This window comes from Panicum hallii, chromosome 3 (genome assembly GCF_002211085.1).
Source record: "Panicum hallii strain FIL2 chromosome 3, PHallii_v3.1, whole genome shotgun sequence".
Classification (NCBI taxonomy): Eukaryota; Viridiplantae; Streptophyta; class Magnoliopsida; order Poales; family Poaceae; genus Panicum; species Panicum hallii.
In genome coordinates, this window is record NC_038044.1 from 3,055,088 (window position 1) to 3,067,083 (window position 11,996).

General features: G+C 59.1%; 2 protein-coding genes across 2 annotated transcripts; one reads left to right on the plus strand and one right to left on the minus strand.

The window, feature by feature from the left end:
- Positions 1 to 280: 280 nt before the first annotated feature.
- Positions 281 to 3,653, plus strand: LOC112884451 (WD repeat-containing protein 44-like). Its single transcript, XM_025949835.1, has 7 exons — positions 281 to 1,855; positions 1,953 to 2,040; positions 2,150 to 2,307; positions 2,415 to 2,466; positions 2,564 to 2,646; positions 2,730 to 2,823; positions 2,937 to 3,653. The coding sequence occupies exons 1-7, from the start codon at positions 281 to 283 to the stop codon at positions 3,452 to 3,454; spliced, it is 2,568 nt and encodes an 855-aa protein (XP_025805620.1). The 3' UTR covers positions 3,455 to 3,653.
- A 4,517-nt stretch (positions 3,654 to 8,170) lies between these two features.
- LOC112884945 (probable methyltransferase PMT26) lies at positions 8,171 to 11,664 on the minus strand. The gene is made up of 4 exons (XM_025950592.1): positions 10,292 to 11,664; positions 8,932 to 9,379; positions 8,649 to 8,843; positions 8,171 to 8,566 (listed from the first exon to the last, which is right to left on the minus strand). Exons 1-4 carry the CDS (start codon positions 11,505 to 11,507, stop codon positions 8,350 to 8,352), a joined length of 2,076 nt encoding a protein of 691 aa, XP_025806377.1. The 5' UTR covers positions 11,508 to 11,664; the 3' UTR covers positions 8,171 to 8,349.
- Positions 11,665 to 11,996: the final 332 nt, after the last annotated feature.

Here is an 11,996-nt window from a genome sequence, read left to right on the forward strand (position 1 = left end):
ATCAGTAGAGACGTACCCTGATAAACTAAATGTTAGCTAAAATAATATTATAGCTTCGCTTGAAAACAGGATACAGGGGACACATCACACATGCACATTGTGAGCGAGTTGCGACCCTTTCAAGTTCCAGTGCATCCCTTTCCCCTCCCTCTTCCTTCCAACCTCTCAATCCATCACCACCTAAACATAGCAATCTCTCTCTCTCTCTCTCTGCTTGCGCGCGCGGGAAGAACGCTGGAATGCTCGGCGCATCTCGCACCACCAGGATCACGGCGTCGAGATGAGCGGTCGCGGCGACGGCGACAAGGAGGCTTTCTTCCACGCGCTGGATCGCGTGCCGTCCGGCCTGCACCTCGACGCCGACTTCCCCTCCGACGATGACGACGACGAGGACGACGTCCGCGTCTCCTTCGCCTCCGCCATGGGCGACCAGAGCTTCCAGAGCTTCCGCAAGTACCAGGCGGCCGTGCTGGAGGAGGAGGAGGAGGAGGACGAGGAGGCGGAGGACCCGTCCAAGTACGACATGTGGATGTCCGACGAGCCAGTGTCCATCCAGGAGCGCCGCCGCCGCCTGCACCAGGGGCTCGGGATGGCCAGCAGCCGGGACCTCGCGCTGCGCCGGCATAGCATGAAGAAGCGCCCCGCCGATGTGCCCCGGAGCGTGTCGCGGAGCGTGTCCAGGCAGCTGCCGCCACCAGCGCCGGCCCCAACCACCGCCTCGGCCCCCAATGTCGTCGTAAGCACCGCGGCGCAAGCGGTGGCCGCGGTGCCACCGCCACCTCCGAAGAAGGCCATCACGAGGTGCCGCTCAGACAGCAACCTTGTCGTGCGAGACGACGCGTCGGTCTCGGTGAAGCCACCGTCGCAGCCTTTGCGTCGTGTCCGTTCCTTGCCGGCTCGGCCCGACGCCGGCGACAGCGCGCCCCTCGAGAAGCCTCAAGCTGTGGCTTCACGTGAGTTGCCCGTCGCGCCACTACCGGCAGGCCCAGCGGATAAAGGCCAAAAAGGCGACGGTGACGTCAAGAAGGGTGACGGCGACGGCAAGAAAGGCGACGACGGGGGCAAGAATCAGGACAGCGAGAAGGAGGCTGCCGTCGTCGTCGCCGCCACTCCCAAGGACGTTCCGTCGACCACCCAGTCCGGCGTGCTGGGGCTGGAGGAGTTCGAGAAGTTCATCGGCAACACCCCCATCATGAAGCTGATGCGCCGCGGCACGAGCCAGCACCAGCCCGCGCCACCGGGCGCCGGAGTGCCGCCCAAGGCCGAGAAGGCGGGCAACAAGAAGAAGGGCGGCTGGCTCAAGAACATCAAGTCCGTCGCCATCGGTTTCATCCAGGACAAGGACACAGCCATGCCCAAGTCGGTCTCCACCAATGCCTCCGCCGGGGCCCCGCCGCCGGCCTCGTCGTCCGAGCGCCTCAAGGTGCACCAGTACGGCAAGTCGAGCAAGGAGCTCACCGGACTGTACATGTGCCAGGAGATACAGGCGCACGAGGGGTCCATTTGGAGCATCAAGTTCAGCGCGGACGGCCGGCGGCTGGCCAGCGCCGGCGAGGATAGCGTGGTGCGCGTGTGGCAGGTGGTGGAGACCAACGCCCCGCCGAGCTCGTTGGCGCTGGATGGCGGCAAGTCAGGCCCCCTGGCCCCGCTGCCCCCTGCCGCGGCCGATGGGTCGTCGATGCCGGCGCTGGCCCAGATGTCCAAGAAGTCGACCAAGGGGAAGAGCGGAAGGGACACGCTCCCCGAGCACCTCGTCATCCCCGACAAAGTGTTCGCGCTCGCCGAGCAGCCGGCGTGCGTCCTCGAGGGCCACAAGGACGACGTGCTGGACCTCACCTGGTCCAAGTCCGACCAGGTCTCGCCCACTGCCATTGCGCTGCTTCACTCGTCCCTGCTACAATGCTCTGCACGTGCAGAGAAGCTGATAGCTTCCTTTGCATTCTCTTCTGCAGCTGCTGTCGTCGTCGATGGATAAGACGGTGAGGCTGTGGGACACGGAGAGCAAGGCGTGCCTCAAGACGTTTGCCCACAGCGACTACGGTGAGCAAAGCGATTGCTAGCAATTCATGAATGTTCCTGATTGCCAACCAGTTGATCATACACCCCTTGACAGTTGAAATCTTGACATGCCGTAATGCTTCCTATGCAGTGACTTGCATCCAGTTCAACCCGGTGGACGACCGGTACTTCATCAGCGGGTCGCTGGACGCCAAGGTACGCCTATGGAGCATCCCTGACCGGCAGGTCGTCGATTGGACTGACCTCAACGAGATGGTCACCGCCGTCTCCTACACCCCTGACGGGCAGGTCCGACCCATCACCACACGCCTCACCATTGATCGCTACCAACATTTCATACACTTGTTACCTTCATTTCTGACTCGTGGCCATTGACATCCATGGCTGAACTGAAGGGTGCGATCATCGGCTCGCACAAAGGGAGCTGCCGGTTGTACAAGACAACAGGTACTGCTCGAATTGGTTTCATGATCTGTATTGTTGCTCACTGTTGCAGGGAGATGTGCAGTTTGTGCTGCGATTGATTGTTTCGCCATTGCAACAGACTGCAAGCTTAGCGCGGAGGCGCAGATCGACATCCAGAACAAGAAGCGCAAGGCGCAAGCAAAGAAGATAACCGGGTTCCAGGTACACAAACATAGAGTAAGCATTCAGCATAGGTACATGACAATGATGCATTCATGATCTTTGTCATGGCCTTTTGGGTTCAGTTTGCTCCGGGGAACCCTGCCGAGGTACTAGTCACCTCTGCCGACTCGCAGATCCGCGTCTTTGATAACGTGACCATGGTTCAAAAGTTCAGAGGTACGGAGATCAGATCTCAAAACTTTCTCAAAAGAAAAAAAGGAACAATGCATGCGCAGACAAAGAATGCAGAAAGCTGCTCATGAATTCTTCCATTCCTGTCTAAAAAAAAGGTTTCAAGAACACGAGCAGCCAGATCACGGCGGCCTACACCTCGGACGGGCGGTACGCCGTGTGCGCGAGCGAGGACTCGCACGTGTACCTGTGGCGGACCACCCGCGTGCCGCCGGCCCCGGCCATCGGCATCGGCATGAAGCCCAAGACGTGGTGCACCATCCGCTCCTACGAGAACTTCTACTGCAAGGACGTGTCCGCCGCGGTCCCCTGGACGCACGCGCCGTCCCCGCCGGGCGCCGGCGACGGCAGCCCCTCCGCCTGCAGCCCGGCGTCGCGGGACAAGAAGCAGCAGGGCATGGTCTGCAACGAGGAGTCCTGCAGCGTCGCCGCCAAGCTGGAGGGCGGCGACCCGGCCGGCGCCGCCGAGCCCAACAAGCAGGGCGGCGGCAAGGGCGACAGCGGCAACGCGTGGGGGCTGGTGGTGGTGACGGCGAGCTTGGGCGGGGAGATCAGGGTGTACCAGAACTTTGGGATGCCGTTCAGGATCAAAGGCCAGGGCAACCTCTTCTACTGATCACTTCAGGGGATCGTTGCTGCCGGACCGGAGGACCAACGATCTGCGCGCGAACAGAACCGTACAGCGTCCTTTTTGGCCATTGGTGACTTGTGACTTCAGTCGATTTTGTGTACATGTAACATGTTCATCGAGCAGGGGAGAGGTGCCATTGTTTGTTTGTTGTGTGTTGTAGCTAGGCAGTGCTCCAATGGGCATATAGAATCGTAGACGCATCTCTCCTAAAGTGAGATGGGATTTGTATTTGTACCAAAATTAGCCAAAATCAAACGAAAATGTCACAAATCTGTAATTCGAGAATTGAAAGGTTTGTATTCAGACAAATGAAAGAGGAATCCACATTATTAGTGCACATGCATCCAAAGATTAATAGAATGAAAGAATACCCTTATGCTAATTCCAACACAAACTCACGCAGCAAGCCACTAAAATTAAAGTTAGTCGGTTAACTGCAACAAATTAATCAGTCCGGGGCTCCGGGCTGCCGTCAGAACTCAGGGGCGTCCTTCATAAAATCCTCCACTAAAAGCTCGTCGAAACCCAGCTCCAGCGGCGGCTCGTCGCCGGACGGGGGATTCAACGTACCGCACATCAGGATGTCCGGCACATGGTTGACGAGCTGCTCCTCCTGTAAGTCCACAAAGTCCGTGATGAAGTCACGGTCATGATCACGCATCGACTCCGCGGCAACCTTGCACGCCTCGTGGGCGACCTCCGGCGGTCCCGTGGCCGTCCCGGGGATCTCTTGCGGCGGCGACGGCTTGGCGACGTGCTCTGGTTCTTGGAACACCTTGGCGTCGGCGTCCGTGTCGCCGCACTGGCCGCCGTCGTCGTCGTGGAGTTTGATCACGACGCCTTGCTCGTGCGACGTGGAAGCTTGGACCACGCAGCTCGACCTGTCGCTGCCCGCGCCGCCCTGAGGCTGGGGGGCTGGCGAATCGTACTCCAGCCGCGGCTTCTTCTCCATGTGGATCATCTCCTCCCCTTGCTGGGGATCAAGACGGACGAACGACGGCGCTGAATAATGGCAAAGGACCGCGTCCTGGAGGTTGTAATATCCAGCGAAGCCCGGCGAGGCTTCCTGGGTTTGTTGAGGATCAAGAACGTGCCGCCACTGCGGCGGCACCTCGGCGGCGTAATAATGACCGGGACCGCCCTGAATCTGACTCGGCGCGCCCTGGCCGCGTTGGTAACCAAGAAAGCCCGGATGAGCCTCGCCGTGGCCATGGTGATGTCTAAGAGCGGCCTGCCCGTACTGAACGCGCAGCAGCGGCGGCGCCGCGGGCTGGCCTTGCTGATGTCCAAGAACGCACGGCGCTGGCGCTGGCGGCGGCGGCGCCGGGCCCGGGCCCTCGGCTCCGTAAACACTCTCGGCGAACGCATCGAACAACTCCGCGGGCAGGTCGACCACGAGCGTCTTTGCTTTGCCGTCGCGGTCGAAGGGGACCCCGTCCTCCCCGAAGATCTCCAGCTTCTCCTCGTCGGGCGCGCGCGGCGAGACGTAGAGCTTGCAGAACACCTTCACGAGCCTTTCGCCTCTCCAGCTGCCGGCAGCGTCGGCTTCGTCCTCCTCGGTGGTGAGCTCCTCCATGAGCCACGGCGTCTTGACGCTGCCGTCCTTCTTCCCCTTTCCCCTGCCGCTGCCGAGGTAGAAGCCGTTGGTGCGCCTCCGGCCGCCGCTGGGCGGGTCGTCCTCGCCGTTGGCGTGCTCCGCGACGCCCTTGGCCTTCTGTTCCACCTTCCAGTTGCCGCCCGTGGCAACATCGCGCTTGGCGCGGGCCTTGCCGCGGCCCTTGCCCCCGCACAGGCGGATGCAGTGGGTGAGCATGAGCCACTTGTAGTCGAACCCGCGCAAGAACCCCGGTTCGCGCCCCCGCACCAGCGCGTCGGGCCTGTCGCTGTAGATGTTCACGTCGACGATGATCCGGTCCGTCTCCGGCCGCACGCCCGCGTTCCAGGGCCTCAGGTAGTCGCGCACGCACTCCTCCGCCGACGGATTGAAGTAGACGCCCGGCGGCAGAGGCTGGAATGGTGCCGCCATCGCGATCGCCGCCCGCCGCTCGCGCGGGAGGATCTCTCTTTCGCGGTGTCGAAGACGGAGAGCTCGCCGGCGTGGAGGCGGAGTTGAAATCGAGTCGTGGAGGCCTGACGGAGTAATTGCCGGAGTCAGCACTCGCTACCTTATATGGCGGGCTGAGTCTGCGTCGGGGTCGACAGGGCTCAGGCCCAGTCGGAGTCGGAGTGGGCCCAGGCCTATTCCGCGTCGGAATCTGGATCGAACCCAAGTCTGAGTCGGGTTCGGGTTCGTCGGAGGCTTCTTGAAGACGACCATGGCGGTCTGGTCCACCAGAATGCGCCTGCGAGGGAGCAACGGGGATTGGGTGGAGGCGGATCCAACGCACGCCGGCCCTGGGCACCGCCGTGAGCCATCTCGAAGAGCAGGAGGGGATATGGTTACTCATCGTCGCCGGCGCCAGCGTGGGCGCGGGCAGCGGCCCGGCGCGTGCGCCCGACGGAGGAGAGCGCGGCCGCGGCGGCGGAGGACGCGAGGGGGCCGCGGCAGCGGCGCGACCTCACCGGCGGCAGAGTATTGGCACAGTGGGCTCCGCCGCGACCTCACCGGCGGCAGAGTATTGGCACAGTGGGCTCCAATAATTTACGTTTACCCCCTAATTTGGATCGCGACTACTAATTGTGATCCTATTTTTTTAAAATACCCCCAGTTATTTATATATACCTCTAATTTGGATGACGTAAATTAACCGTGATCCAGATTTTTGCAAAATATCCTCGTATACCCCTAATTTGGATTGGAACTATTAATTGCGGTCCGTTTTTTCAAAATGCCCCCAGGTTTGATGGCTGGATCCTTGATCTCCTCCGGCCGCCCCCTTAGCTCCTCCTTCGGCCCGCCGGCGTGGGCGCAGGCAGCGGCCCGGCGCGTGCGCTCGACGGAGGAGAGCGCGGCAGCGGCGGGAGGATGTGAGGGGGCTGCAGCAGCAGTGCGACCTCGCCGGCGGCAGAGTATTTGCAAAATGGCTTCAGGTAATTTACGTATACCCCTAATTTGGATCGCGAATATTAATCGCGATCCATTTGTTTTCAAAATGCCCCCGGTATTTACATATACTCTCTAATTTGGATCGCAACTATTAATCGCAATCCAGATTTTTTCAAAATACCCCCTACTATTTACATAAAACACCCTAAATAATTGTAAATCCACCCCGGTTTCGACGGCCGGGTCCTTGTCTCCTCCGGCCGCCCCCCGCCTCCTCGTCCGGCCTGCCCGCCGCCACCTAAGTCCCCGCCAGGCCCGCAATGCCTCTTCCCACCCACCCACTCCTCGTAGCACCGACCAGCTCCCTCCATGGGAAACGCCATGACAGGTTCCATAGCTGGTACACGTTGATCCCCGGCGGCACGACCCCTCTTTCGTCCGCGCCCACAAGAAGGTCCTCGTCGCGCGCAGGGTGTTTGACAGAATGTCCAAAAGCTGGTGCAGACAAGGGTGTACACGCACGCCGCCGCGTTGGCCGATGGCCTCTGCAAGGACTGGCGGGTCGGTTGCACCGAGACGCTGATGGGCAGTATAGAGGAAGACGGGTACTGCAAGTGACTTCACCCCAGGAGATGGCACTTCCAATGCACTGACTGACGTGTACTGCAAGTGTTGTGATGTAAGTGATGCCATTGATGTCAGAAGAAGCCTGAAGTTGCTGTCGAGATGTATGAGGAAATGATCTCGTCAGGTTGCAAGACTGACAGATGGACAAACTATTTTCAAGGAGCAAGTAAGGAAGATCAAGGCTTAGCAACTTCTGAAATGCAAGAAGCTGCTAGGGTTTCTCCAGATATGGTCACACATAACACTCTCATCATAAAGGCGTACAGTTATCTGGCCTCACGAAAAAGGCCTTCTCTGCAAATCCAGAGATACTTGGTGTTCCAGTTCATCCAGATTGTGTAACATATTCTGTCTTGCTAAAGCATATTTGTAACATGGATTAACAGTTGGCAGTTGGTGATGACAATATGGAAGACATTATATGCGAGTACCCCTTGGCATCCCCTGAAGGGATTATGCAGCCATTGTCGCTGGGACAAAATGAAAGCAAGCAGCATTGTTCTGGATGAAGACATGCTTGCTTATCTAATCAATTGTCATTGAAGCATGAGGCTTATCCACTCATGCTGCCTCTTTCTGCCATTTTTAATTGTGGAGACCATGGGATGGCTTTCTCCATTTTCACTGATATATTTTGCATAGGGTTCAGGGTCAACAATGGTGAGATTGCATGGAAATTCTTAATTGATTGTCCACATGAGAAGGGCCATGCTGGTGTTTGCTTCAAAATGCCTTCCATAATGAAGGACAGAAAATGTTCTGCTACCGCTATGACATATGCCTCTATGGTTTGTTTGGTTGGAGAAATCTGTTCATTGTTGTAACAGGCACATGGATGAGCTGTAACATGGTTTTCTAGAAGAATAATTACGAGTGAAATCATCAATGTACCTTCCTTTACTTGTATATGTAACATCGCAAGTTCACCACATACAAATGCACCTTGATTTTTTGCGGTTGTGAAATGATGTGGTAGTTTTGAGTTATCAAAGTGTGGGTAGAGTGCAAAATGCTGATGATTTGGAGTTGCCATCTCTTTGAAATAGCCATCTTTTTCAGGCTTTCCTTCAGCAGTCAATGGTAACCGCACTAAGGTTTGAAACACTGATGTAAATAGAGCTAGTACTTACAGCTACGAAACTCGGTAACAGGTACACTGTATACAACCCAATGGCTATCTTGATTATTGCAATGTGGCAGGAATGCCATTCTGTATTTTGCTATGTGCTACCATTTGGAAGAACAGCTGCAGTCATCAGTCACCAAACTAGCTCCGCGTCTCAACTTCCTTGGGCCGCCACATCGTCTTCCCGACGCAGAGCAGCCCCTCCCCCTGCTTCGACACTGTCATCCTCACCTCCCAGTGCAAAGATCTTGCGATGCTCTGGACCTCCTGGACCGTCGCCATGTCGTCGCGGACGATCAGCTTCCCCTCCGGCCTTAGGATCCGGTCCACCTCGACCATCACCGGCAGCAGCTTGCACCTTCAGGAACAAGGAAGCCCATGGGTCAGGGCATGAATAGAACACAAAAAATGGTTGCTGGTTGTGCCATGACTGTGCTCACCTGCTCTTCAGCCTGGAGAAGAGGTGGTCGGCGTGGACAAGGTCGTACGACCTTGGGTAGGTGCTGAAGGACTCGCACCAGTCATGGTACATCCCGAAGAGCCCGCGCTCGTAGATGACCGGCAGCGTGTCCGGCGAGTCGATGGTCACCACGTTCATCACCCACACCTTCATGTCCCGGAGCGCCGCCGCAAACCTGTGACGAGCATGAGGATCCAGGTTAGTCGATGCGGGAACACCGGCTTGATCGATCGATGGATGCGCCATTGTCGTCTCTTGCTTACCCTCCGTAGACGGCTCTCATGTCCATGACGTTCCGGACGTTCTTCCAGTCGATGCCCATGCCGTCGAGGTACGAGTTCTCGACGACCTTCCTCCAGTGCTCCTGGTCCGCGGCGAAGTCGGCGGGCGCCGGCTTGCCGTAGACGCCCACCTGGTCGGCGCTCAGCCAGTACGGCGTCGTGGCCAGCCGGTCCGGCCACTGCGCCGGCCATTGCGAGCCGCGGGCGGACGGGTCGGTCGACACGCGGTGCAGGCACGCCTGCAGGGTGATGTTCCACGCCGCGTTCTGGTCGTCGGAGGCATCGCACAGCGGTGGCTCCGCGCGCGACCTCGCGTCGTAGCAGTCGTTGCTCGTCGGCTTCTTGAACACGACCATGGCGGTCTGGTCCACCGTGTCGCTCGTCCTCTTGATCATCTCCCAGCACATGGACTGGGTGAGCGCCGCCATTGCTGTTGCAAACAAGAACGGCATGACACAAATGCAAAGCAAAAAACCGTTGATCCATAGCAATCATGGCATTGAAATGATATTGCTCCGGTGCCGCTGTTCTTGTGGTATTACCGTATTAGAGAATTTTTCTGCTTGTTGAGAAATTGAGATCCAAGCCAAGGCAAGGTTAGATTTTTGTTTGTTTTGGATATTTACGCCGCGGCCATGAACTTGAAAGAAACAAGAGAGCTGGATTGCGCCGCCGAGGGAGCAACGGTGATTGGGTGGAGGCGGATCCAACGCACGCCGGCCTTGCCCACCGCCGTGAGCCATCTCGCAGAGCAGGAGGGGATATGGTTCATCATCGTCGCCGGCGCCAGCGGGGGTGCGGGCCAGCGACTCGGCGCGTGCACTCGACGGAGGAGAGCGCGGCCGCGGCAGCGGAGGACGCGAGGGGGCCGCGGCAGCAGCGCGACCACACCGGCGGCCGAGTATTTGCACAATGGCCCCCAACAATTTACGTTTACCCCTCCCCCTTTGGATCGCGACTACTGATCATGATCCGATTTTTTTTAAAATAACCCCGGTCATTTATATATACCTTCTAATTCGGATCACGACTATTAGCCGCGATCCAGATTTTTGCAAAATACCCCCAGATATTTGCGTATACCTCCTAATTTGGATTGCGACTATTAATCACGATCCGTTTTCTTTCAAAATGACCCCAGATTTGATGGCTGGATCCTTGGTCTCCTCCAGCCGCCCCCTTGGCTCCTCCTCCGGCCCGCCGGCCGCTGGTCGTCGGCCGCCGCCTTAGTCCCCGCCGGACCCGCAATGCCTCTTCCCACCCACCCACTCCTCGTAGCACCGACCAGCTCCCTCCATGAGAAACGGCATGACGAAATGGGTTGGAAACAGTTACTACTCACCGTGCCAGATCTCGACGTCCTCCGGAACCTTCCGGTAGACGGGCGTCGCCGACCAGACGAAGAGGCCGCCAGGGCGGAGGAGGCGGTTCACCTCCAGCAGCAGCTTGCCGCCCTCGATGTGCCACGGCACGCGGCACCGCGCGCAGTGGATGACGTCGAAGACGTTGCCGGGGAAGGGGAGCCGCTTGGTGCCCATGACGGCGGAGACGGCCGGGATGCCGCGCTCCAGCGCGAACTGCACCTGCGCCTCGTGCTCGTCCTTGGGCGCGAACGACATCGTCAGCGCGTCCTTTTCGAACAGGAAGCCGCCGAAGCTGGCGACGCCGCAGCCGATGTCGAGCACCACGCGGCTGCGCCGCCCCCAAGCCACCTCCGGGAGCGCCTCCTCGATCACCTCGATGTAGTGCAGCGCGCCGTGCTTGAACTGCGTGCCGCCGCCGGGGAACGTCAGGTGCTCGCCGGAGACCTTCACCCAGTTCTGGTGCCCCTTGTACGACGCCAGCCCCGTGTGCGGCACGTTGTGGTACAAGATCTTGTCGCGGCTGTACGGCCACGGGATCGACTGCCGGTAACCCTCCGGCAGCGGCACCAGGCACGTCGGCGCATCGTCGGGGCAGTGCCGCTCCCGGTGCTCATAGTGCTTGTTGCTCTTCAGCTTCTTGATGGCCGCCTCGTTGTCCAGGCACGGGATGTAGTCCGCGCCGGTGGTCACATTGCAGAGCTTCCAGGTGTACGCCACCGTCGTCTCGCCGGAGGCGCCCTTGTCCTTGCCCTTCTTCTTCTTTTTCTTTTTGTTCTTGCTTGCGCGCTCCGCCTTCTCCTCGCTCGACTCCGCCGCCTGGGTCGGAAACGTGCCGTTCTCCGCCACCGCCGACGCCGTCTCGTTCAGCAGCTCGGCCTGCCCGCTCGGCAGCAGCTCGGCCTTCTCCTCCGCGGCTCCATCTCCAGCCGCCGGTTTCTTGTCTTCGGATGTGGCGCTGCTGTTCATCGCGAAGTTCTCCGTGTGTGGAGTGATCGTGCCGTTGGTGCCATCCGCACCTGCAAATGCGGCCATGGTCTCGGCCGCGACGTTCTGGTCTCCGGAAGTGGCGTTCTTGGATGCCGCGTCGGTGCTCGTGTTGTCGTCCGTGCTTTCCACCTTGTCGCTGCTGGCAGCCTCATCGGAGTTCTTCTCAGTGTCCTTCCCGTCTTCTTTCACCGGCTGCACACCATCCATCTTGCCGTTGGCGTCTTCGAAGGTCGTCTGGTTCTTGGCCGTGCCGCCGTCGCCACCACTAGTCTCCTCTGACTCTGTCGGTGTCTCCTTGGTGCTATTGTTGGACTGGCCGCCGACGTTGTCAGCGTCGGTGGTGGATGTCTCCTGGAAACTGTTGTCAGCCTGCTGGCCGCGGGTGTTCTTGTCGTCGGTGGACGCCTCGTCGGCATTCTTGTCAGCCTGGCCGGAGGTGTCCTTTGAATCGGTGGACGCTTCCTCGGCGTTCTTGTCAGCCTGGCTGCGGGTGTCCTTGGCATCGGTGGACGTCTCCTCGGCGTTATTCTTGTCTGCCTGGCCGCCGGTGTCGTCCGTACTCTGGTCGATGGTCTTCTCGGCTTGCCTGCTTGTGGTGTTCTTGGCGTCGATCGTCTCCTGCTCGGCGCTCTGCTCGACCTTTTTGTCGGGGTCCTCAGGCTTGGCCACCTCGCCGCCCTCCGTCTTGCCGTTCTC